At 39.1% G+C, this 26145-nt stretch overlaps 2 protein-coding genes across 3 annotated transcripts; both read left to right on the top strand.

The window, feature by feature from the left end:
* The first annotated feature begins 5162 nt into the window (after positions 1–5162).
* LOC139148169 (lactase-like protein) lies at positions 5163–14804 on the top strand. The gene is made up of 3 exons (XM_070719480.1): positions 5163–5247; positions 11539–12910; positions 13836–14804. Exons 2-3 carry the CDS (start codon positions 11791–11793, stop codon positions 14117–14119), a joined length of 1404 nt encoding a protein of 467 aa, XP_070575581.1. The 5' UTR covers positions 5163–5247; positions 11539–11790; the 3' UTR covers positions 14120–14804.
* On the top strand, positions 5204–24443 carry LOC139148168 (cytosolic beta-glucosidase-like). Of its 2 annotated transcripts, none has more exons than XM_070719478.1 (3): positions 5204–5321; positions 20338–21716; positions 22674–24443. In XM_070719478.1, exons 2-3 carry the CDS (start codon positions 20378–20380, stop codon positions 22952–22954), a joined length of 1620 nt encoding a protein of 539 aa, XP_070575579.1. In that variant the 5' UTR covers positions 5204–5321; positions 20338–20377; the 3' UTR covers positions 22955–24443. The 2 variants fall into 2 exon arrangements, with proteins under 2 accessions (XP_070575579.1, XP_070575580.1); XM_070719479.1 differs by lacking the exon at positions 5204–5321 and adding an exon at positions 19776–19970.
* Positions 24444–26145: the final 1702 nt, after the last annotated feature.

The following is a 26145-nucleotide window of genomic DNA, read 5'->3' as shown; positions in this document are numbered from 1 at the left end:
ATAAAGGGTAGCCTTGATGTATAGATGTGGCAACTTAGATCGTGACAGTTAGTAAAACAAAAGGCTAGCTTTCTTCACGGACAAGTAGAGAAGACAGGCTGCGGGAGATAGCCACCTTCCTTGTATATATACAATGTTTTGAGTAGAGTGAACGCAATAATATGTATTTTGCTTCCATGTGAAACGCGCGCGTGAGTGGAGTAGACGCGATGAGTCGGGTGAACGCTATACAGGGGAGTTTCACCCGGAATCACAGACTTGGCTTTCTTGCAGGATTTGCGTTGCTATAAATTATTCATGAATGACATTTTTATTTACTTATATATTATTCATAAGATGACATCTCTGTATTGGGAGGAGTTACCTCTTGACCCCAAGCGAGACGTACATAAAACTCACATGGGGTTGTTGACAAAATTTCGAGTGCGATCACTCCCACAAACATCAGCACGACCTTTGTTGTATCACCGAAAACGCCTGAAAATTTCTGTGTTGTTGTGGGGCCCATGTTTCAAAATGCAATAATCGTCGACGGTTATTCAAGGATGGAAAGAAGAAGTTGTCAAGCGGCTTGTTCCGTGCGAAAATCAAAGGGTCCTAGATGTACGCCACTAACGCTAAGTTCATGCGTTCTCCTTATTGGCCAGAACAATGGCTGGAGCTGTCAATCATTTTGTATTTGCTTGACGTCACTGTGTACACACCCCATCTGGCCGCGGGTACTTTGCAAGAAGTCCAAGTCGGTGAATCCGGCAGAAACTAGCTCACTATACTGCGCACACTCAAAGGTAACGCATTCAATCGCTTGGAAAACATGGCCTGGGCTACAAAATGCCGAATAAGATTGTACGAAATAGGAGAGACACAAGAGAAACTATTATAAAATGATTTTATTTTTTTTAAATTCACCGACTTGAACCAAGTCTAATAGCACGGCACTGGACGCGCCATAATGAAACGGCTGTTATGCGTCAAGCTTGATCCAAATTAGTCTTTCAGTGACTTTCCATTTACAGCGGAGTGAGAGAGAAAATTAATCCCGGTGAACCAGTTTAAGTTATTTATCAATTATCACAGAACGGAAAGGAAGTTCAACCTTGATCAAATACCAATCTGATATTATTATCAATATTCACATTTAATAACTATTTTGTACATTTTCTTGGGAAGGTAAATGTCTTCTCTGCCTGTGTTCGGAGGTGCTCAGTACATGCACTCATTATTGAGGACGTCGTATTCTACTGTCTGTCCGAAAGAATGAAAAAAGTACAGAATGCTGGACGGGCCCGTCGGTATTTATCGCAGTTTATTACCTTGCAAGATAGTCATATATTGACAAACGTGTACATTTGTTTACTTCCCTTGATATAGAGAGCCGTAGCATTGCAATAGAATTGACCTTTCTCATAGGGTCACTGTATGTACGCCCTCCAGCCGGCCTTGTGGTGTCATTATGGCAGTCTTCCCGTCTGGCGAGCCAGAGGCTCTTTTACCCTTAGTACAAAGATAATGGGTTTGCGAGCGTATTAAAACTACTTCAAAACCACACCCGCAAGAACCAAGTTTTTTGTTTAGAAATAAGGTTTTGCCGACGGTGCTGTATTATAGGATTTGTGAGTTTCCTTGACGAGGACAAAATACATTAATTATCTCTATCAACAGTCTATTGATTAGCTATAGCTCTGATTTCGCAGCGGTACTTGTGGCGTTTATCGAATACACACGGGTCAAGGGTCGCCGTCACAGTACTGTGAGGTGACCCTTGACCCGAGTGCGTTCGATAGACGCCACTGGCACCTCTGCGATACCACAGCTATCTATTGATACGCGGAAGCCTTTTGAATAGATGGTTTACCTGTCTATTGAGTTAATTTTGAATTGATTGACAGACTGCTCGGCGCATTGCTCACTGACAAAACGAAAATATTGTTCAGTTTTGCACGCCATATTTTAGTTTGAGACTACGTGAATGGGTGTTTTAAGAAAGTAAACAAGTCCACACTTACGACCTTTAAATTTTCCCACAATCATGAGTTCCTCGAAGAACCACTCCTTGATGGAAAACCCATCCAAAAGCAGGGAAGAAAAATTAATTTATCTGAGCTTGTGTTTAACTGTCCTGGCTGTATGGGGAATTTCCTCCGTGGTAGTTATTTTCAGTATATATTTACGACGAATAACATCTTGTGACATCAGTCAATTTTGGAAAATTTTATACTTCAAACAAACCTACGACGGTGTCCTGTTTTACCAACAGTCGTTCTGTACGCGGCACTGTCATGGTCTACTTTTTTCCAATGAACGTTTAACTTTTAATCTTTACTTTTTATATGGTTTGGAAGATCTCTCGAATTTTCATTCGTTTCTAAATTCAGTTCAAGTTTACTTATTAGGATGTACATGATGTTCGTTTCGTCTTTTTATCTATATATGTCATTTTTAATCAGATACGATAACTTTTAATATTGCAGTGGAATCTAGCACATGTTTATTCAGTAAATAAACATGTGCTAGATTCCACTGCGATATTAAAATACTGTGGCGTAACTTCTAAGTCCTAAATCTCAATACTTGCTCATTTTTTCCTTCCTGAAAATGGTGGCTATCACATGTTTATGTATACCAGCTTCCTTTGACTCGGCGTAAACGTCCTCTCAGATTAGTGACAGCATATGCGTGACACGGCATCATAGGCGGCGCCTGTGGTAATCCGCCTCTATTAAACCCAGTTGATGTAAGAGATGTTCAATCTTCAGGAAGGAAAAAAACATGTTGTAACATGTAGGCGAATTAATGACATTCAGACATTCTTTGCCATTGGTCAAGACTGAACTCAATTGAGATAGAATGCACGACTTAAGTCAGTCCATGTGTTCTGTTGGGACATAGTTTGTGCAAGGACACGGTATTGCCGTTGTCCTCTTTAATCTCGCGCACAGATAGCGATCGTAAAATGTCATCAGTCGCCCTTGATTCTGTTTCTTACTATTTGTATACATCAAACATGGTTTCATCAACAATTGTATGACCATGGGAACACTTAGCACAAGATATGTGCAGATTGATCGACCTTCATCTCTTTTGCATTGAGATTTCACGTGATTATCATAATATCAGAAATTTGCCACCGTAGACTATATATTTCTGTTCACTCATTTCCTTAATTTGAATCCTTCCCGGTGTTACTCTACGCCAACGTTTCCACATTTTTCACTTCTCTGCCGTGTACTGTTTTCAACATCAAGACGACTTTGTAAATATACTCAGATCATGCTCCGAACAGCTGCAGATAATTCGAACCCAACAAAACTTGCCTATGAACAGTAAATGCGCATCAAATGTGTATAGCCTACTTCATGCCTAGCATTACCAGTAATTTTTTACCAAAGGTCCACCAGCTGCAATGTTTCGCATTACTTTAAGATTTCTTCCAAACGGCAATGGGTTCGTGCAAATGTGCCGACTGAAGCATGTGTATTGAAGTATTGATAACCATGAACTTGAACTACTAGTGCAAGTTTGAACAAGATATTTAACCCTTTCACCACCATGGTTTGTCCTAAATCCATTGTTTTCTATAGTAAAGTTGGACCTGTATACAGGGAACTGGGGGTGAAAGGGTTAAGGTAGAATGCGCCTCCTGGAGAGATATACGGACTCCAAAATTGTTCAATTACTTCTACCCTATCACTTTTTGAGCTCATTTTAGAGCTCTTGGAGTAAGAAAAAACTTCACTCTCTTAGTTTTTTTAAAAATAGTACCCTAACATGTTATCCCCCTTAGAGGATGGCGGCCATTTTGAATTTCATATATGGGTAAATGTTAGGTAATTTGTTTCTCTAGTATCAAAACTTTGAACTGTGACCCTTGATTTTTATTCTTGATTTTGTAAAAGAATGTTTGAATGTTTCCCTGAGGAAAGTTTGAGCAAAGGGTTCAAGTCGTTCACTTTCGAGGTGCATACTACCTTAACATGAGGGCGCTCTACTCACTGAAATTTGTTCGCCTCGCAAACATGCAAAGACGGAGGACATTGTGTATATATGTAGACGACACTGAATTTCATCCGCTTTGATGTTTTATTCTCTGTTTTCCTTGTGATATGACCAGATATGACCTGTATATTTTTGAGAACTGAATTTACGATGCCAAATCTCCACAGATAAACTGTTATTTTGTTGCAGTATATTGTTGTTTCGTTTAATTGGTAGAAGCTGAAGATCACCTGAGAAAGTCACAAGGCATTTGGATGTTCGTGATTCAGCTCATGAGCCTGTATATAAGTGACGGGTGTACTTTCATTGCTATTAAACCGTTCGTAGAACAGGCGCTGAAGGTGACAACCATGAGACCATGGTCGCTTCTTCAGAAAAAGATTGTGTATGGACGTCTGTTCTCATGCCATCTTTGCTTGTTTAAATAAAGCTAATCAAAGCTAGTATATTCACTAGATTGAGGTTCAATGGCATAAAGTTAGATAAGTAATCGATTATACCCTAAACATCTGTCCGTGCAAGGTTGATCAAGCTTAATGTTGCTACCGCACATCATTACCGACAAAACAGCTATTGAAGCATTTATGCCTCCCACCCACCGCTCTCTCTCTCTCTCTCTCTCTCTCTCTCTCTCTCTCTCTCTCTCTCTCTCTCTCCTTGATATAGTACGAAATAGTACGAATTGTCTCTATTACTCTCCACTTCCGATAGCTGTCTTTTAAATCATATCTGATGTTTTAATTCGAATCACTGTGATCGTTATAGTTTCTCTTTACTTCGTAGTAATTTCTGTCTCATTGCAACATCGACAAATTTATCACAATAACGTTGATTCCATCATATTGAATTGGTGGTGTCTGTGCTCAACTGGCGCCAAATCATTTGTGAACCGGCCAAAAGTTTTGCTTGGTTCGCAAGAACGTTAATATGTGTGATAGACGGCTTTCTAAGTTCAAACGCAACAGTTGGTCTTTATAAATCGTGAAAACTTATTAAGCAAGGCGGTTCGATGAAGCCCTCTTTCCTCGATTGACTGTGTTGATCATCATAGGTTCATTTTGTATGACCTTTTAAAAAAGATGTCAATGAAAGGGGACTATGACTCTAGCATTACAATGTATCCATTTGTGGTTCCGTAACCCTAGACCTTTCATAAACTGACCTTATAAGGTCACAAGAGTACGGTACCCGTAAGGCAAGTATGCGGCGCTCACTCTGAATGACCTTTCCCTTGTTGGATGGTATCGTCGGGTACGTATATTGTTGTTGGTTTTGGTCGTCGTCCGTTTTATACACCAAGGTAGATAATACCGCACAAGTGACAGGTACGTCATGGTTCGGCTTTAGTTTCCTTATATTTCGATCTGATGACATTACCTGGGAAAAGTTGTTTACCTACGAAGATGAAGTCAACCACGATCCAAAGCACACTCGGGGTTTTAAAAAGTCGTTGACCACATCCCCGGACCACATCGATTATAGTGTTGTTCTCATCAGTTTTTCGATACGCTAAAATGCTAGTGGTTACATTTTGGTTGTTGTGAACCAACAAAAAATCTGTCCTTTTACACATTATAAGACTGATCTGCGCCTGTGGACATACCAATGTTATAAAGGCACTCTCCATGGGAGTCTTAAGGCAGAGATTATGGCAAGGCTTACAAGGGCAGTCACTGACAAGGTGGAAGTAGTTTCGCGTCGATGCCTAAACCTTGCGCACCTCGACTGTTTACATGCTCTGACAGAAGGTAGAATGTGAGGTTCCTAGGGATAATATATGGATAGATACCTATCTACATACATCATATTATAGCCGTTCTATTCTCATGATTGTAATTTTCCCACTCAACTATGACCGCGTCAATGATGTGCGATAGGTAGACTGAAAGATCTGTCGCTCGAGGGCGCTACCGGGGGGGGGGGGGGGCAAAGAGCGCCCTCGAGCGACGGATCTTTCAATCTATTCGCTAGGTAGCTACCTTTCTTCTGATAGATCAAAGGTGGCGTTTTATATAATCACATGTTTTCAAGTTAAGTCGCCAGCAGCATTTACTACTTTTGAACTCGTCAGAAAGGGAATGCAGAGCAGCGTATAAGAAGTCTTAGAGTATGTCTTACCTTGCTTGAACAAATGACTGCTATATCTGTTTATAATCATAAGCTTACGGGGTCGGGTTTATCATTGCCTTTTGGCGATGCTTGATATTGTTTAAGGTTCCAAGACAAGAAATTGACCATTTTAATCTAACAATTCTCTGGTGGTTAATAAGCTCATAACCCCCGTAAATTATATATTTTCTGAAAGCCTAGATATAGGGAAACATTTTGGTAACCACAGTGTCACCTTTGTATACACAACTATCACGTGACAGGTAATTTGCATAACCTTTCAAAAATCGGGTATCCCTATGTTTTTTCACCATTCTTCAAAATATCTGACTTAAACTTTCTGGAATGGAAGCTGTCACAACGCTCTTACAAAGGTGTCTCAATTTTTTTATTTTAGTTTTTAGTTTTTATTTGAGCCCAACTTTAAAGAAATCAACTAGGGTTAAATTCACCGCTATGGAAGTTTTTCTGGCATAAACATTGTTTAAGAAGGTTTTAAAAAATTACGAGACATACTTTGGAAGATCCTTAGGACAGCTTGCACTCACACAAATTTCAGCCACATTTGTCAAAGCTTTGAAACAAAACATGATAGGGAAACCCGATTTTTGAAAGGTTATGCAAATTGCCTGTCACATGATAGTTATGTAAATAATGGTGACACTATGGTAACCAAAATGTTCCCCTATATCTAGGCTTTCCGAAAATATATAATTTACGGGGGTTTTGAGCCCATTCACTGCTAGAAAATTGTTAGCTTAGAAAGGTCAATTTCTTGTCTTGGAACCTTAAAAGGGATTGCTCAATAGATGTTCAATTTGTACCGCCATCAAAATAGAAGTATCGAATCTGAAATGATATCCCATCGATACGGTAATTGTTTTCCCGAAACTGCACAAAAAATACCCCGATTTGATTATTTGCAGGTTGTTCATGCATTGGTGTGCATGAAAACTGTGTTTCTGCGAAGTATAGGTACCTTTTCATCAATGCAATGTTCCATGTGCGTACGAAATTTATACCATACAATCGTTTTAGGGAAGACTTACCTTTCGCAAAAGTACCGGTACTACCAAAGGACACGTTGGATTATCGACGAGCTGACAGGAATTGTGCGCACATCACGAATAACTGAGTGCACCTCACGGCGTTTAGAATTCATGAAATCGGCATATGCAGCGTATAGACAAAAGATTACATTAGTTTTTAATTAAATTTAATTTACGAAATTATTTAATTGACGAAAAATTTCATAGTGCAATAAAGTGAGTAGGGTAATGGCTCATTGTTTTTCTAGGCTTAAAATGCCATAAACTTTTGAAAATAATCGTCTTAAATTTATTTTTCCCATTTTAAAGCTACATGTGTTTTGTCTCAGAAAGTTCTATTACAATGTTTTAATTGCCATTAGTTTTCTGAAAATTTTATTTCACGTTGTTAACACTCGATACTTTTTTTATTTATTTTATCTCGAACCAACCGAATGCTCAAATAACAGGTTCGTTTGAAAATAAAAATATAATACAGGAACAATAAATATATAACAGTTACAACGAAAACAGACAAACACGAGATTTCACATAAAAAACCAGCAATACCGTGAGAGACACACAGATATACATCCAGATAAAAGTAATCATTCAGAAAAAAGGATCTTACATAATCCATGACGAAATTTACTAAAGTTATTAAAAATATCTAAATTTTGCCTGTTACTAATAGAATTAAAATATGTTTAAGATCGTGATAAAAATGAGTGTTTCAAGATATTCGTACGTGCTGACACTGGTCTAAAAAGAACAGCACGACGCAATGTAAAAGCAGGAACGTTAAAATGAATCTGTGCAAGAACATCTGGTACACTATAAACTGAGTGTAGGATTTTATAAAGAAAAAGAGTGTCTAAAAATTTTCGCCTGTTCTCCAATGTGGGAGGGCGAAATTCATGACATAGGTTACAATAGCCTACATAGCCTTTGAGTAAGCCATCGATGAACGGAAACAAGATACTTGATAAATTTTATTTGGACTCTTTCTAATTTCTTTATTAAATATAATTGATGAGGTGATGAGGGGACCAGATGGGTGCAGTGAGCTGTATTCAACGTGGCTTCTGACGTAGGAGACATGCAATGCTTTTAAAACTTTGATACTATTAAATTATTTACAAGAACGCTTGATAAATCTAAGCATTTTAAAAGCCTTTGAAACAACATGGTTAATGTGCATACTCCAGTTAAGTTTACTAGTTAAAATACACCAAGGTCTTTTACAAAGTTGGTGCGAGTCAAGATAGTTTGCTTAGCACATCTGTAAGGAAATATTGACCTTTTGTCATAGTGAATGAAATACATGAACATTTTTTAACATTTAATGACAACTTCCATTTGCTCGTCCACTTCACAACCTATTTGATATCTTGTTGCAGTTTGACGCAATCGGACATATCAGTAATGGCCATAAATAACTTGGAATCGTCAGCATACAAAGATAAATTTGCATGGCTCATACATTCAGAAATGTCATTGATGTAAAGTACAAAAAGGAGCGGACCCAAAATAGACCCTTGGGGTACACCTGATGTAACATGTCCCCATGATGACAGTTCCCCGTCAAAAGCTACCCTTTGTAATCGACATTCAAGATATGTGGAGAGCCAGGTTAACAGATTACCACTTATACCATATGACTGAAGTTTATGAATTAATAAAGTATGGTCGACCGAGTCAAAAGCTTTTGAAAAATCCAAGTAAATAGAGACCTGCCCTCCTTTGTCCATCACTGAGCTGATATAATTAATATAAGATATCAGATTTGTCGTGGTCGAACGGCCGCTGACAAACCCATGTTGGCTTTCACATATGACAGATTAACATGATTTATTAAATAATAATTTTAAGAGGAACAGACAGCTCTTCAGCACAGTTCTTTAAATAAAAAATTCCTGAAATGCCATCAGGACCACACGCTTTCGTCGGATCGATCTCTTTCAAAGCAGCTAGATACAGATACTTGTGTGTTTTTTTCTGAATTTCAGAACACACACATCGATCAAGATTCTATAAAACAAGTCAAAATCATTAGAGTAGAAAAACAGTCAATCAGTTTCAGAGGCACAAGCATTTCATTGACGGAAGTATCTGTGATAGGTCCATTTGAGGCGTGCGGGATCCTAGAGAATCGTCGTTACCAGTCAAATAAAGGTCGTTCACCTTATATCTCAGCCAATCAGGTGAAAGCATGGTTGAGTTTTGCCTAATCATCATTTACAGCCACAAAACACCGCCGGTTATCGGTCTGAGGTCAGTCAGGACAAACAGCGAGTTTTCTTTCTCACATCAATCATGCAGTAAAGCTGTTGCCTTCGTTCTGGCCGACCTCCTTGATCGAATGAAATACAGCTTTTATTACAATGGTCGCCTGTTAACCTAGACACTGATAAATAAATGCATGTGTTAAAGTGCATTCCTGGTTGACACAGAGTAAACACAACTTTACATATGCTGCCACACTTCATTGGAGCTCCCTACCAAATCATGTTTGAAATATTTCAGATAGACGATTATTTGCAGCTGCCATAAAGGCGTACTTGCTCATGTAATTTACTGTGTATTGTATTATATTGTAATGTGTATTGTCATTTGCTTTGCCGTGTTAATCTGCAGTCGGCATTTTGTAAAACTACTATTATGAATGCTTAATGGTTTCTCATACGGTTACACTCCAACTCGCTGTTGTATAAATTAATCACATTTGTTAGGGTCGTGGACTTGACTAGTTCAAACTGAACTATTTCCATTACCCTCAGCAGAAATACTTTTTGTGTTCTCTCCTTTGTTATGTACGATGTCTGGAGAAATAAATTGAATATAACTATTACGCAAAGCATAGACGTAGTCACCATTCAAAGTCGTCGTTAAATACTCGGACTTTCACACTGACAGCAAGACTCGAAATCATGAAAAATTGATGTTGTAAATGTCTGAAACTGTTTCTCTTCATCGAAGCTGGCAGGTTATACCTTTATTTGTTCTGAACAGATGGCATGTCGAGCTTCTCGCTCGCGAGTTTGCTTTGTCATGAGAGCGGTTAGGCTCCACCTTATTTGCAAACTCTGATAAGTTTTATGACATCGAACTAGAGGGGACGAGTTTCCCATTTATCACCAGACACATTGTTCAAGATTTAAAGCCGAAAAATCCCGAGTCCCTGGTTCTTACATTGAGTCTTGCTGTAACTGACTGGTTTACATGGTTTAAGTCCTCTTTTGACTCTGAAAGTTTCATCATCTTCGTTTAGTTGTTTGAGTGATAAGCAAATAAATGACCCGCGCTAATCTTTAAATTTCGGATCTGCGATACACCGATAAGGATCTAACATTTGCTATTACTCGTATGCTGGAAATAAACAGTAAGTGTCATATTGAAATAAATATACATTTGCCAAAGAAAAAAGTACGGTCAAACCTGTGTATAGTGGTCCCCTAGGGCACTGGAGAAAAGTGGCCACTATAGAGAGGTGGCCTTTATATAGAGGGTGGGCGTGTCTGCATATATTTTGAGGGGACAGGGCAGTTTGAAAGTGGGTATGAGGCTGCTCAAAGAGCATTAAAATACTACATGTATATACAAATAAAATGAATCACTTCAAAATATTATAGCTAAATAACGAAGGTAGCGGCTATAATATTACAGGGAACCTTCGGTACAAAGAAAATATTATATATTTTCTGTTCTCATAGAATCTCCAGTGAACATGGGACGAAGGTATCGATTACACTTCTACCGACGGCAGGTCAGAGTCACATTGCAGCAGGTCACGTGTGATGTCACGGTCGGTCTTTATACGTCGCGGCCACGATAAAAACTCGCGTTTAATTGGTGCCGACAAGGTGTACAGGTACGGGTAAATTGCGGCAATGGTATTTTTACAGCTGCAGAAGAAAACATTGATTACGAAGGGGTCGTAAGAGGTGCATGGAGTTAAAGTTTTCTCATGGACAGATAGTATGATATCAATTGTTGTCAAAGTGAAGGAGAGTACACTTTCCCCAAATCATCCTGGAGCCGTGCAATATTCCAGCAATATTCTTCACTTTTTTAAACGAATAATATTGAAATAACATTTTGTGTTTTTTTTATATTCATATTCAGGACCTCTAATTTCGATGACATCATCACGCACAGCCCAGGAAATTTCTCCAATGGAAGGGAAAGTCGCATTTATTTTAATTCGTTTATAGTTAGTTTCAGTACATTTTATCTCCATCGCCAGCTGTTTTCCTTAAAACATTTAAAAAACTCGCACAGGCCTTTCCTCTCTACACGTTCGCCAAAGTACTTTTATTATCACCTGTGTCTGGCGGGTCTAATTTACAGCGTGACCCGATAAGGTAAATCGAACAAAAGTTATTAACACACCGTGCTCTTACAGGTTATCAACTGGGAGCAGCTGTCATAAAGAGAAAATGGCAAAGCGCAGCGTGGTTGTTTTTGCTCTACTGTTCGTGGTCGTTTGCAAAGTGTCGTCAGAGGAACCACTTTTCGTTTATCCGGAGATCTACAACGATCCTGAGAGGGACGCGTTCTTGTTCGACAAATTTCCCGACGGCTTCAAGTGGTGTGCCGCCACTTCGTCATATCAAATCGAAGGTGGCTGGAATGCTGATGGCAAGGGAGTTAATATATGGGACACGTTTTCCCACGAACCAGGCAATGTCAAAACAACGACAATGGCGATGTTGCCTGCGACAGTTACAACAAGTGGAAGGAAGATGTAGAGCTCTTAGAAGACATGAAAGTTAAGAACTATAGGTTCTCGATTAGTTGGGCCAGAATTTTACCTGATGGTAAAATGGATAATGTGAACGAAGCTGGAGTTAGCTACTACAATAATTTGATCAATGATCTCGTTGCTGCTGGCATCGAACCGTACGTGACTCTCTATCACTGGGACTTGCCACAAGCTCTTGTCGATAGTTATGGCGGGTGGCTTGGGGAAGAAATCGTCGACGATTTCGGGGATTACGCCAGACTGTGCTATGATAGGTTCGGCGACCGCGTCAAATACTGGATTACGCTTAATGAACCATACATAGTAGCACAACTGGGATATGAGTACGGTGTTCATGCACCAGGCGTAAGCAGCAATGGCAGCAAGACATACATCGTGTCCCATAACTTAATTAAATCCCACGCCAAAGCATGGCATATCTATAATGATGATTTTCGTTCGACGCAAAATGGTCTCATTGGTATCACTTTCAACAGTGACTGGTTCGAGCCTGAAAACAGGAACAAGCAAGCCGATCTTGATGCCTCGGAGCGTATGATGCAGTTCATGCTAGGATGGTACGCCCATCCGATCTTTCTTGGCGATTACCCAGAAGTCATGAAGACCAGAATTGCCGAGCTAAGCGAACAACAAGGTCTCCCTGAATCAAGGCTTCCCGAGTTCACTACCGCAGAAAAAGAAAACATAAAGGACACCAGTGATTTCTTCGGACTTAACCACTACACTTCACGCTTAGTTAACACTGAAACAAACGACACACTTAACCCACCAGGCTGGGACAAAGACCACGGCGTCAACAGATTCACTGGAGAAAACTGGCCGAGAGCGGAGTCGGAATGGCTGTACTCAGTGCCCTGGGGGATACGACGTTTGTTGGTTTGGATTAAAGAAGAATACGGCAACCCTCCCGTGTACGTGACGGAGAACGGTTTCTCCACAGCAGACATCGACGACCTGAATGACCAAGGCAGGATTGATTACTACAAGAGTTACATCAACGAAGTCCTGAAAGGTAAGAAAACACTTCGATATACACATTTGCAGTAGATCAGTGTAGACTGACCCAGCTGCGCGCATCTGTGATGTACTCGGTTGTTTTGCATCGGCGCAAGTCAGTATGCACGTTACCTGCTGATACTAAATATTAATGTAATGCGATAACGTCGCGACAAGGTATTTAAAACACCGGTAATACTGTGATTTACTTTGTTTTCACCACCACGAATTCGTGCCCAATCTTTGCATCTTTTTATGGTCAGCCGTCTGTACTTTATTGAATTTATTCAAACCAGGGTCATGGAGTTCACGCAGATAATACGCCGTTACAGTCCACCGTAACGCCACGAACAAGTTCTACTAAATTGTCCACAACGTTTCCGTTTGTGCAAAGTAGACAAGGTTGAAAGGAGTGTAAAACGTTGCGCAAATTCAAATTGCGCAAAAGTGAGCACATTCAAAATCTGCATATTCACCGGAGAAGCTGAGTAGAAAACAAACACACATACGCCATTTTGCTTTCTTTTAATATGCACAATGCCGCATAACTTGTTAATTTGCTCTGCATTTGATCTCCCTTTTTAATTGTGTGCAGAATTCTCAAATGATGTGTAATGTGTATAAGTGTTGTAATCAGTAATTATCGATGGAGAATGTTCATCAGCGTAAAATCGTGCATTATCTGTTTGATTTGTTTCGATTAGCTAACAATGTTCTACCAGAAATATCGGTCTCAATCTTCTTCCACTATGGCACAAACATTTTTCACGTTTTAGTGGTCTTACAGTTACGTTTTAAGTCTCAAAATATTGATTTGTAATTTCTGGTACAAAATGATATAGTTTCTTTTCAGCATTCGGAAACAAAGCTACAATTAGAAGTACAACCAAGAATATAATGCGTGGAAAAGTAACCATATGATCCATTCTTCTCTTACCTAGCTACTATCGTTGATAAAGTGGACGTACAGGCTTACACAGCGTGGTCCCTGATGGACAACTTTGAATGGGCGGAAGGTTACACTGAGAGGTTCGGTATACACTACGTCGATTTCAACGACGATGAACGACCACGCTCCCAGAAAGAGTCCGCCAAGGAGTACGCTAGGATAGTGGCCAACAACGGTTTCGAACGTGATGTGTCAGACGACTCCACTCAGCACTTCGGATCGTCTGTCTTCATTTCCGGTGTGCTGTTGTACCACTTGTGCAAGTTTCTATTGTAAACTCTATCAAATCTCATGACACGTTGTGGTGAATATCAAACTTAGTAACTCTCAATATATAGTTGGGCTCCAAATTGACACAACTTCCTGTAGTTGCCATTGGCCCAGCCCCAAATCAGTCGAGTAAATTAAATGTAGATCTCTCATATTAAGAAAACAACCCGTATAAATTAATGTGTTCAAAGATTTCGAAATCAGTCAACTGTTTATAATCTTTGCCACAGTGTTCACTTAGTTTGATTCCTTCAATAACGAGGTTTGGAAGATGTTTAGTCTGGGTCTATGATTACCACATCTTTTCTTGTAAGTTTAAATCAATCAAAATAGTTATATAAAAGGTAAGATAGCCATGGCCTAGATATTTTTTTTATTCTTTTGCATTGCCATTTTGCCATAACACTATTGGAACTAATTTGGGATAATTGGATCTTCATATTTTTCAAATTCCAATTATCCCAAACTAGTTCCAATCGTGTTCCATGTATAATGTAAAACTGTGTTTGTAAGCCTTATACTATTGAAATTGTCTGTTGTTTATTTACTATAGTTATTTCTCGCTTTCTTTGTCGTAGTTATTATTGACGTTATTGCACTTATTTCAGTGTTACTTTGAATTTAGGTCAGAGGATGTTTTTCATCATTTATGCATCTTAAAGAATAAAACAATATGAATTGTGTTGTTGTACTTGAAAGTGACAACAGTGTGAGTGTAAAATTATCACAAGAAAAGAAACAATGCCCAAAATACTGAACTTTATTAACAGGTTATAATTCAAATTCATCTTGCCGCATATTAATTATATAACACTATGAGTATTGTGCATAATGATGTGCCCGGACCAGCTCATACCTTAGAGTGAACTAACGTCATGGCACAGTCTGAACAGCGCCCTCATAGATGTACACCAGAATTACGGGCCTGAAGCAATAACCGTCAGTGCAGTATAAACGGTAGCGTAAGTTTAACAAAATTAATTTTGTGAGGTTTTATTGATATTTCAATTTGATCGCAGATTCCTTGTACACGTGCAGTAAGATGAAGCATGCACACATCTCTCAGTAACTACAACAATTTGAAACTACTTGATGAAAACTTAGTGAAAAAGACGAAGCCGCGGTGGTTTTCAGATGAACTACATGTAAGTTACTTGCATTCATGTTCAGTGTAAAATAAAAATGGAAGGATTTCGCCTAGTTTCAGTTTGTTGCCCTTGGAAACTAACCTTACTCGTTAATCATGGGTAAAGTAACAGGTCACTGTGCTATGTTATATTATAAGAAGCGCACACGATCGCAAATTTACCGTCGTGTGAAATGCAAAATAGCCGTCACCGCTCAAAAATTGTGGAAAGTTAATTATCTGCACCAGTTTCAAATGCGTCTAGTAAGCTGTAAACAAGAGAAGGGAATATTCTAGGTCCCGTAAACCCGTCTTTGAGTAGCACTTTACTTTATTCCTTGGTATAGCAACCAGAAAGTCCACATCGACCGACGCCCATTGGCAGCCTCTTTGCTTTGTTGACTTGACACTCTTAATACTGAAGGGCTTAAATAATGCCCTGTCGCCACAACGCCTACTTGAGATCGAAGCAATGCTTATCACCTGACATGTCTTATGCGAAGTGTATGCTTGCAGTCAGTCGTCAGAAAATAGTAAACATTGCCTCTTGACTTTCTCTTTCGACTTTTTGTAGATCAACAATGTAAAAGATTTCTTTCGTAACATTTATCTTCAAAGTTGGTAACAGACCAGATTTTCGACAGCCGCTCGTGCTGTTGCGACCTTTGCTAGCTAGTCGGGGCAGCTCGAACGTTTCGCTGGGGAGTAGCCCCTGTTTTATATAGAATTTTGATCACTCTTTAGAAACGGACGTTGAAAAATGTGATTCAAATCAAAGAGATTAACAGCATACACTTAAAAAGCAGAGGATGTGGGATGCATTCACTGGCTATGGCAGACAATCCAGAGTTCCAGCGAATGTCTTACGGACGTTGTACGGTGACTTTTGGTGATTGTGGCCTTCTATTTCACTGATCTTTCTTAAATCCAAGAGCCTAGAAGTGTCCATTAATGACTTTCTAAAATGTCACCATCAGCTTTTTCACGTGGTTTGTTTGAGGGCGCAGCAAGGTAGCAAGCCTACGTCAGGATCTTTAACCTGCTTATATAATTGAATTGCAATTAATTTTAGAGCAAAATCTTACGACCACCCGAAAGAACAGAATTTTTCTGAAATAGAGTTATGTCAACGGAGTTATATTTTTGGATGTGTGAATATCTTTGACATTGCAAAGCTGTCGGTTTTTTTCGAAAACGTCAGCTGACAAAATATTCCTCAAAACATTCCATTAAATAAACGTTTTTATCTCTGAAATTTGGGTGTAATAATGACAAATTTGGTAAAAAAATAACATTTTCATTTTTCATTTCATTCATTTTTCATTTTTATCGTACATTTGTAGAAAATCAAGCACACTGACCCCATCTTTTTTCTTTCTTATTTCATTATTTACATATGCCAGAATTCAGAAATCCCTGATATCTGTCAAGTCTCATAGTCTTTCATGTGTTGCTTTCTGGCCTGATCTTGACAATGTGTACAAGTATGTTTCACTGTCATGGGCGTCCATGACCCTAACTCTTCTTTAACTACTTCATAGTCAGAGCTATCACTGTCACTGCCGGTATGCGGTGACAGTTAAACTGTCCATAGGCAGTAGCAGGGCAATAGCTGTATTGATAATTTTGACAATATTTTTGATCAGTTTATACAACTGCGTCCCTGTTCTACTCCCTACAGCATGCTGAACTGTCCTGGACAGTTACCAACAGAGCTTGTTCAGATGTACCGTGAATTTTTACCATTGACAAATGGCTTTCAGTCTTGACTCTAATTCAATCATCACCAATATTTATATATACAGGCTTTGTTGACAAACTGAATATTGTGTGTTTCAGCATGCTTTAAGGAAGACAGCAAGAAACTATATTTGATATATTGCCTAGAAATATGAAAAAATATCAACAGTTACAGCTTCCGCCCCATTACAAAACTTTTTTAGGAAAATTCAATGGCATTCACAAATTTTTAGATTTTTTTCGAGATAAAAGTCATGAAATGCGATAAAATGGTTCTAGATTTTGTTTAATTATTACTAATATTAGAACCATTAAAATGTTTGGAATCAAAATATTTCCAGCCCCTTCCTCTATAAGCAGAGTAAAACTCTCAAGTTTGCCCTCTACTACCCCGAGATTCCTCCAGCCCCCCTATTTGTGAAGGCAGCCTTGCTATTCTTCGTAATGTCCAAACAATCAATGCGTTGCCTTGCAAAGGCCTCTCGAGCCTTAGAAAATCATTCAACAACAGATAAAAAAAAAAGATTTCTTGAGGCCAGTATGTTCTTGCTAGCAGGAAAGTATCGCAATATTATGACAAATAACATGCATCTGGGACTATTTTCGGTAATTCTGTACTTTATGAGACGTACCTGAGAGGGCGTGCTTTTTTACCCATTGTCGTTCTTTACGCGGCAATACCATGGTCTACTTTTTCCAAAAGAACCTTTGATCAAAACTATCGTACAGGAATAGGACGATCTTTCTCAAATTTCTCAAGATTTCCTTTTAAATCACTTACTGCAATTTTGCTGACTATGGTGTGTACGCAATGCTTATTTCGATCCTTTGGAAAGTATGTAATGACACTTTTTAATGCAGTGGTGTAGTTTTCTAATTCAAGATGTACAAAGTCTTTGTACGTACGTATGTACTGTGTTCTAGTTTCCACAAGTTGTAGGTGACTCTTCAGCAGTACAGTGTAAAATCCTTGCACATGGCCGACAAGGGCAGAAAAAAATTAACCTTTCAATGTATAATCGCGTGACATATTAAGCTTCTGATAGTTTTTTTATTGCTATTCGTTGATTGAAATATAATTGTTTATTACAATCATACAATACAGGTAAATCTATTTGTGTGTATGAACTGCATTTCAGAACACGCACTGATTAAACACTTGAAAACACCCCAAAATTCATTGCAGTAGAAAGCCGCCAATCCTACGCACATCTCAGACGAAGGCATCTAATTTAGATCAGCTTGAAGGCGCACTGCAATACTAATGTGATAATCTGTATGTGTCAAATAAAGGTCACTCACCTCATTACTCAGCCCATTTGGCGAACCGCATTTGAATTTTGCCAACTCATCACTTACAATCACAAAGCATTGTTCGTTAACTAACTCTCGGGCAGAGGTCAGCTGATGACACATATTTCTAAGGTTTGTTAAGGACAATGCAGTAAAACTGTTATCACTATTCTCGCGAGACTTTCTCGCTTTGGTCGCCTGTTGAGCTACATTAAACGTCGACCAGACAATTCATTGAACGTGATGCGAACATAAACGTACTCTGCATTTAGAGTGGGCATTTGATACTCTGAGTTTACAAAATAGCAAGACCTGATGTCCTTACAAAGCAAAAATGTGTTACCGTTCTTTGTGCCATTGATATTTCAAAATATTTTACCATAATATCGTATAAAAAAAATAATGTTTACTAATAATATGATAAAACCAAACTCATAACAGAAATATAGTCTCATACTTTCTGATTGAAATTTTTTGAAAAATAAACTTTCACCGAGCAATCAATCAAGCGGATACTGTTGTCCACAGTTCAAAGTCGATGGACAATTTTTGAAGTTCAATATCCACAGTATTGACCGTGAAGGCTCTTTTTACCTCTACGTGTAGATATTCGTCAGCACATCTTCTTTGTATAGTGTTTTCTTACTTTATTGATTTTTATTCCTGTTTTTTTGAAACTTTTTTTTTTACTTCAAAGTCTGGATTAAAATGTCAGTCAGGCATGGACAGTATTGTACTCTGTAATTTTTTTTTATTTTGGAGATCTTCCTTTCTGCGAGTGGCGAGAACATGGGTGTAGTAAACGCTCTTTACGTCCACAAACACTGATTCATACTCTCATGGCGAGACGATCTAATGTTTATGTTAATGCGATACTTTTTGCACCAAAAGACAGTGTTCTCATCTCCATGAAACGTTAAGTGCTTCCAAGTCTGTAATAAACATTGGATTAAGATAGTACGTGCCTCGAAAGACTTAAACTTTTGCGCAAACTTCTTCAAGCAAACTTTTAACTATTCTCTTTCCAAATCGAGAATAGGAATCCGGGGGTCGCGGTGCAAATTTTGGTACTAGAGAAACACATTAGCCAACATTTATTCACCGACAATTGAAATTCAAAATAGCCGCCATGCCTGTTTTATCTCAATGGAGCAAAATTAAATTCCTTTTTTTCCCTCAAAACTGAGCCGGTCAGAACCCTAAGCTTAGAGGCTTTATAATGAGCCCCAAGTGGTAGGCTAAAGGATGTTGTAGAAGTTTGAGAGTCTGAATTTCTGTGGCGCATCCCGCTTTATTAAAACGCACAAGCCGAAGAAAAAAGTATGACAAAGGTTAGCCATTCCAAGAGCTCAAACGCACTATGTTACTGGAACACTTCGACAGAAAACAATAATTCTGTTTCTCTCCTTATCAAACCACCTCGTTTGACTTAATATGTTAACATTACTGTGCCCATTGCACTCCGTTCAACAATGACGTGTCAAAGTCACATTTGAGCAGGTCACACTTGCCAGGACCAGCCTTCATATCTCACGACCACGACGCAAACTCGTGTTGAATTCGTGCCGACAAGGTGCACACGCACCGATCAACTGCAACAAAGGCCTCTTTAAAGAATAGTTTGAACGGCAAGGGAGCAGCCATCTATTGCGACTAGGTCGTGATATGAGCGCGGGTCAACTCTTCCCATGTTACAGAGTCTGATAGCAACATTTTTCAAAGTGAACAAATTTTTCCTGAATAACCGAGAACAGTACACTACAATTATTACAACCTTTGCTTTTGAACAAAGCTATACTTGAAACGTTAAATTAGTTATTTTACTTTTACAAATTTCCCCGACAGATAGGGTCGTGCTTACTGATGTTCGTGTTTGGTTTCGGTACGATTTATCTCATTTCAAACTGTTGTAACGGCACCCCAGAGAAACTCAGCAGAATCTTCCCTATCTAATTCACGAGACAAAGCACGTTTTTATCATTTATATTGTCTGGGGAGTTTGAGCCACAGCGTGACCTGATAAGGTGAATCGCGCACATGTTAATTTTACATTATTCTGCCACAGGTCGTCAAGACTGCTGCTCGAAAGCGGCTGTCAGAAAAACATGGCGAAGCTCAGCGTGATCGTTCTTGCTCTACTGTTCGTGGTCGTTTCCAGAGTGTCGTCAGAGGAACCATATTTCGTTTATCCGGAGATCTACAACGATCCTGAGAGGGACGCGTTCTTGTTCGACAAATTTCCCGACGGCTTCAAGTGGTGTGCCGCCACTTCGTCATATCAAATCGAAGGTGGCTGGAATGCTGATGGCAAGGGAGTTAATATATGGGACACGTTTTCCCACGAACCCGGCAATGTCCAAAACGACGACAATGGCGATGTTGCCTGCGACAGTTACAACAAGTGGAAGGAAGATGTAAAGCTCTTAGAAGACATGAAAGTAATGAACTATAGGTTCTCGATTAGTTGGGCCAGAATTTTACCTGATGGTACGAGGGGTAGTGAGAACGAAGCTGGAGTTGACTACTACAATAATTTGATCAATGATCTCGTTGCTGCTGGCATCGAACCGTACGTGACTCTCTATCACTGGGACTTGCCACAAGCACTTGTCGACAGTTATGACGGGTGGATGGGGGAAGAAATCGTCGACGATTTCGGGGATTACGCCAGGTTTTGTTATGAAAAGTTTGGCGACCGCGTCAAATACTGGATTACGCTTAACGAACCCTACATCATAGCACAACTGGGATATGAGTATGGCAGTCATGCACCAGGCGTCAGCGGCAATGGCGACAAGACGTACATCGTGTCCCATAACTTAATTAAATCCCACGCCAAAGCGTGGCATATCTACAATGATGAATTTCGTTCGACGCAAAATGGTCTCATTGGTATCACTCTCAATAGTGACTGGTTCGAGCCTGAAAACAGGGACGAGCAAGCCGATCTTGATGCCTCGGAGCGTATGATGCAGTTCATGCTTGGATGGTACGCACATCCGATCTTTCTTGGCGATTACCCGGAAGTCATGAAGAACAGAATTGCCAATCTCAGTGCACATCAAGGACTTAACGAATCAAGACTCCCCGAGTTCACTGCCGAAGAAATAGAATACATAAAGGACACTAGTGATTTCTTTGGACTCAACCACTACACTTCACTGTTGGTTAACGACAACGTCGACCACGAACCTGACCCGCCAAGCTGGGACAAAGACCACGGCGTCAATAGATTCCCTGGAGAAAACTGGCCGAGAGCGGAGTCGGAATGGCTGTACTCAGTGCCTTGGGGAATTCGACGTTTGTTGGTTTGGATAAAAGAAGAATACGGAGACCCTTCCGTGTACGTGACGGAGAACGGTTTCTCCACAGCAGACATCGACGACCTGAATGACCAAGGCAGGATTGACTACTACAGGAGTTACATCAACGAAGTCCTGAAGGGTAAGACAGAAAGCCCTCAACGTACATATCAGCCTATTTACTTTGTTGTTTGGCATCTCCGCGAGTCACTGTGCACGTAGTCTGCCGTGCATAAAATACCAGAGTCTGGTCTTGTGCTCACGAGTTGTATCGATATTAAATGTTAATTTAATTGTTTCCAGCAACTTCTCGATTTTCTAAATATATATAAAATGATGTCATGTTTGTTAACAAAAACAGGAAGAATGTCGAATATTTGTTCCTCAGAATCACCGCTTCTACATCTGCCAGTTTGGAATTGCTTCTTGAAGTTGCGGCAAATGTATTCTTCCACATTACAATGACGTTTAATTACTAGAACATGGGGTCAAACTTTAATTAAATTCAAATGTTAGACCCCGCCTTGACAGTACTGAAATAAGTTTACTCTTGGTGAATTTTGCTGTGCATACTTTTTGCAGGATTTTTCTTCTAGAGCATGTGTAAATGCTCAATATTTGCTTTGTCAGCTCTGCCTGTACATGTAATGGCCTGTCAGAGTGGACAGTTTGCAAAGCGTAGATTTCAAGTGATCACTAGCAACTTAACTGGTAGGAGATTCGCTCGCCGCCTCTGTAGCTTTGCCAAAAAAATCCGAGGAACAGTATTTTTCTCTAGCCTACCACTTAAGTATGAAAATCAGCTGAGAGTTAATCAATATCAATAGAGCATATTCATTAACCCATGGTCATGCACTTTGTACATATTTGTTTTGCCTCGATTTGCTAACAATATTCGATGATTATGAATATCGGTCACAAATTTCCATATAGGCACAAGTGATTTATTACATTTTAAGTTTCCAGAAATTGATTTGTAACTTCTGTTCCAAAATAATGAGTAGTTTTCTCTTCAACATTCTGAAATATCGCTGCAAATAGCAGTACAACTAAGAATGTGTGAAAAAATCACCATATGATCCATTCTTCTCTTATCTAGCTACTATCGTTGATAACGTCAACGTACAGGCTTACACAGCGTGGTCCCTGATGGATAACTTTGAATGGGCGGAAGGTTACACTGAGAGGTTCGGTATACACTACGTAGATTTCAACGACGATGAACGACCACGCTCCCAGAAAGAATCCGCCAAGGAGTACGCTAGGATTGTGGCCAACAACGGTTTCGAAAAGGGTGTGTCAGCCGCATCCACTCAGCGCTTCGGATTAGCCGTGTTCATTTGTTGTGTATTATTCCACTTGAGGAGGTTTGTCAATTGATCTGAATACCATTACTAATCCGGCTAATTCATTAAAAAACATAGTTAATTTTTAAGATAGTAAGTTGCCACTGGAAAATGCTGCTTGGAATGGCACTGTATACCACGATATGCCGGTGAGCTCCTAATCGGTCGTCTTGCCGAAAGTTAGAGACTTAAACCTTTGCAAAAACTTTCTCATTGATACCTTCAAACATTCTCCTAGCAAGTCACGAATGAAAATTGGGGGTCACCGTTCATAATTTAGTACTGGAGAAACATATTACCTGACATTTACCAATATTTGAAATTCAACCGTTCCTGTGTTTACTCTAAGGGATAAAATAATTTTTTGATTTTCGAAAAACAAGACGGTGAAAATTTTTCTCATACAGAGAGCTTCAGAATGAGCCCCAACGAGTATTAGATCAAAAAAAGAATGGCATAAAATTGAGATTCCAAATATTTAGCCCGAGATGCATTCTCAACCTAGTGAAGAAATGCGCGGAGTTAAGAATTCTTTCTTTTAGGGTACCCTATGTAGAAGTGTTCATTTTGCCGCAAACGAAATAATCGCTGTACCTCCATGGTCATGTGCATGGAATGATTAAATCTACATCCATTACAGTTTTTAGTTATCAAATCTATAGCGATCAAAAATATTGTACATTTGAATTACCATATTGACATCAACCAAAAGTGTTTTGCATTTTTGAATTATCAGACCAACCGCTATAAGTGAATATCAAGGATTTGGTCGACAACTTTTTTAATCAATAATTGAAAATCGTGCTTGATCAAAGTGTTCAGTTAGTTTGAATTTTAAAAACAATGAGATGTCAAAAAAATCTTCGGTCAAGATTTTGTGGGAACCATCACGTTACATACAGGAGCTAAAGTACAGTATTATTTACAAGAATCAGTAAGTAGGAACAGTTAAATAAGGGCAATCAAGATTATTTTGAATATTTTATATATAATAGATTCTGTAGAGATATGTTTGGTTTTAAGCAGCTTACGCACTTGCTGTTTGGGATGTCCTGTAGTGATTTTTAGTTTTGCTTATCTTAGTTGTTCCTTATGTCATGTTAAATACAGTTAATGTTAATGTAAATTTAAATTCGTATTAATTATTGGTAGGAAGTTATTTTTGATTATCATTGATGCTGTATATAAAAAAGTCGAATATGAATTTGGTTGCTCCAAATTAAACTGACAGTGGTTTACTGCCATGAAAGGAAACGCTGATCATGTTCAGTCATTCCTTTCACAGAATATTATTTTCTCTCACTGGCTCTAAATTACATCCTCGTAGCTCGGTGTCTCTTTGGATGATGACATGTACCCACGTCCTGATATCTTTAGATATGGAAAATATGCAGAGAATCCCAATTTTAGCGGCAGTTTGACCTATGCCCCCTCCTCTGTACCCCACCAATTCACTGGTTGTTATTGCGAAATAGCCATCTAAAACAATAAACTATTGGTGAAGAATAACCAAAATCAGGCTACTTCTGTTAATTTTTGTTTTATTTTCGTTGGACACGAATATAATGTCCATTTCTTTGTATAACACCTTACATTGTTTGTCATACTTTTTATGTACCCCGAGATATTATTTCTACTTTCAGATTTGCGCCTTGACATTTCCCGTACAAGTGTAGTAAAAAGCAGACACCCATCTGTCAGTAGCTGTGATCACATAACATTAGTCTGAAATGCAAATCATAAAAATGATGTGAAAAGATGCAGCCACCACCGTGATTTTCAATCTTATGTACGTGAGCAATGGTAATGCGGGGCTAATCAGGTCATACACAGTTCAGCAAAACAAACGGTAAAAAATCTCAAAAAATAGCTCACGATCGTGGTTTGACCGTTTCTTGATTGATAAGGTGACAAGCCCTTTCTCTATAACCATCGATTAAGATGTCTTTATTCCTTTCATTTTGTATAGGGCTCTCTGTACCTCGAACAATGAAAGCGCAAAGTTTGGACCACATTAAAATTTGCGTACTGTATCTTTAAAGCGCTCTTCTCCCTAATCAATATTACAATTACTGTGCAATATTTTTTGTTTGTAAGTGAGAGGTAAAATTATCTCAACTTTAGTACCTACATTCTTTGTATCCACAAAAATGGCGTCAAATCATCTTTGCACATTTCATAATGAGTTCGTACAAGGTCTCCCCAGGGGAGGTTTTAAGCGCATTGAGCTTGTACTCTCGCATACCCACCAGTGGGTTGCAAGTGTGTACTCCGGTCCTCTTAGCTTCGTTGGCAGCATGCCCGCCATGTTCAAAAGCTGCATTAATGTCCCTAGGTGACCCATTTAAGTCGTAGGAGTGCCGATAAGCCGACATGATTGCAGAAGGTAGTCAGAATCGATAACAATTCTCTTTCTTAGGCCCCAGGCCAATTAAACGCCTTAAATAATTTTAGGATCTCATATAAAGCTTGTTGCAAATAATTGAAAGATTAGATTTTGTTCAAACAAAGAAAATTATATCAAGGTAGGCACCCGTGGCCTGTCACATGTACATCATTACAGAGCCTTTTTTATATGTATTTACTGATAACAAGGTGTCTATTAATATTTTATTTTTATATCATATGTGAAGGTCAGGCGATGACACAAGAAGAATTATTCAAGTGTAATCTGTATAATTGTGTTTCATCGGACTAAAGTTGGTCGGTTATCAGAATAATCAAGGCTGGCACACAGTAATGACGTCATGGCTAAGAAAATTGTCAGCTATCAGCCATGTTACGACCGTCCTTTTTTCAAACGGGAAAGCCGTAGCAACGTGAGCCTTCAATTGCATAGCAATGCGCTGTTTGCCATGCGAAGCCTTAGAGTCGTTTGATAGTAGTTATAGGGCAAAGTTGAATCCCTGGACAAAAGGTCGACGACGTACGCGTGCGACCTTTTCAATGTCAAACAGCAGTGGAGCTGTGTCATCAGTTATCACATAAATAATGAGAATCGGGCGCCACGGATTATCTTAGTTTCTGATCCGTGATTAATTTATGGGATATATGTCAAAAGGTCATCAAAGATATCTGCTGATGCTCGTCCTGCCACTAAAACTTCCTTCATAAACTGACCACGTACCACTGTACTATAGCTCTAGGCGGCGTTGAAATTCGAAAATATTTGTTTTGATGACGACACTTTGAAACCAACTCAGACCATTTAGTAACTGCGTAGAT

This window comes from Ptychodera flava, chromosome 13, assembly GCF_041260155.1.
Source record: "Ptychodera flava strain L36383 chromosome 13, AS_Pfla_20210202, whole genome shotgun sequence".
In the NCBI taxonomy this organism is placed as follows: Eukaryota; Metazoa; Hemichordata; class Enteropneusta; family Ptychoderidae; genus Ptychodera; species Ptychodera flava.
This window is presented reverse-complemented; position numbering and strand designations above follow the sequence as displayed.

Excerpts from the sequence above, each read along its gene's own strand:
- LOC139148169 (XM_070719480.1), top strand. The coding sequence starts at position 11,791 with ATGGGACACGTTTTCCCACGAACCAGGCAATGTCAAAACAACGACAAT. Across the intron at positions 12,911-13,835 it reads CATCAACGAAGTCCTGAAAG|CTACTATCGTTGATAAAGTG; the intron begins GTAAGAAAACAC and ends TCTCTTACCTAG.
- LOC139148168 (XM_070719478.1), top strand. The coding sequence starts at position 20,378 with ATGGCGAAGCTCAGCGTGATCGTTCTTGCTCTACTGTTCGTGGTCGTT. Across the intron at positions 21,717-22,673 it reads CATCAACGAAGTCCTGAAGG|CTACTATCGTTGATAACGTC; the intron begins GTAAGACAGAAA and ends TCTCTTATCTAG.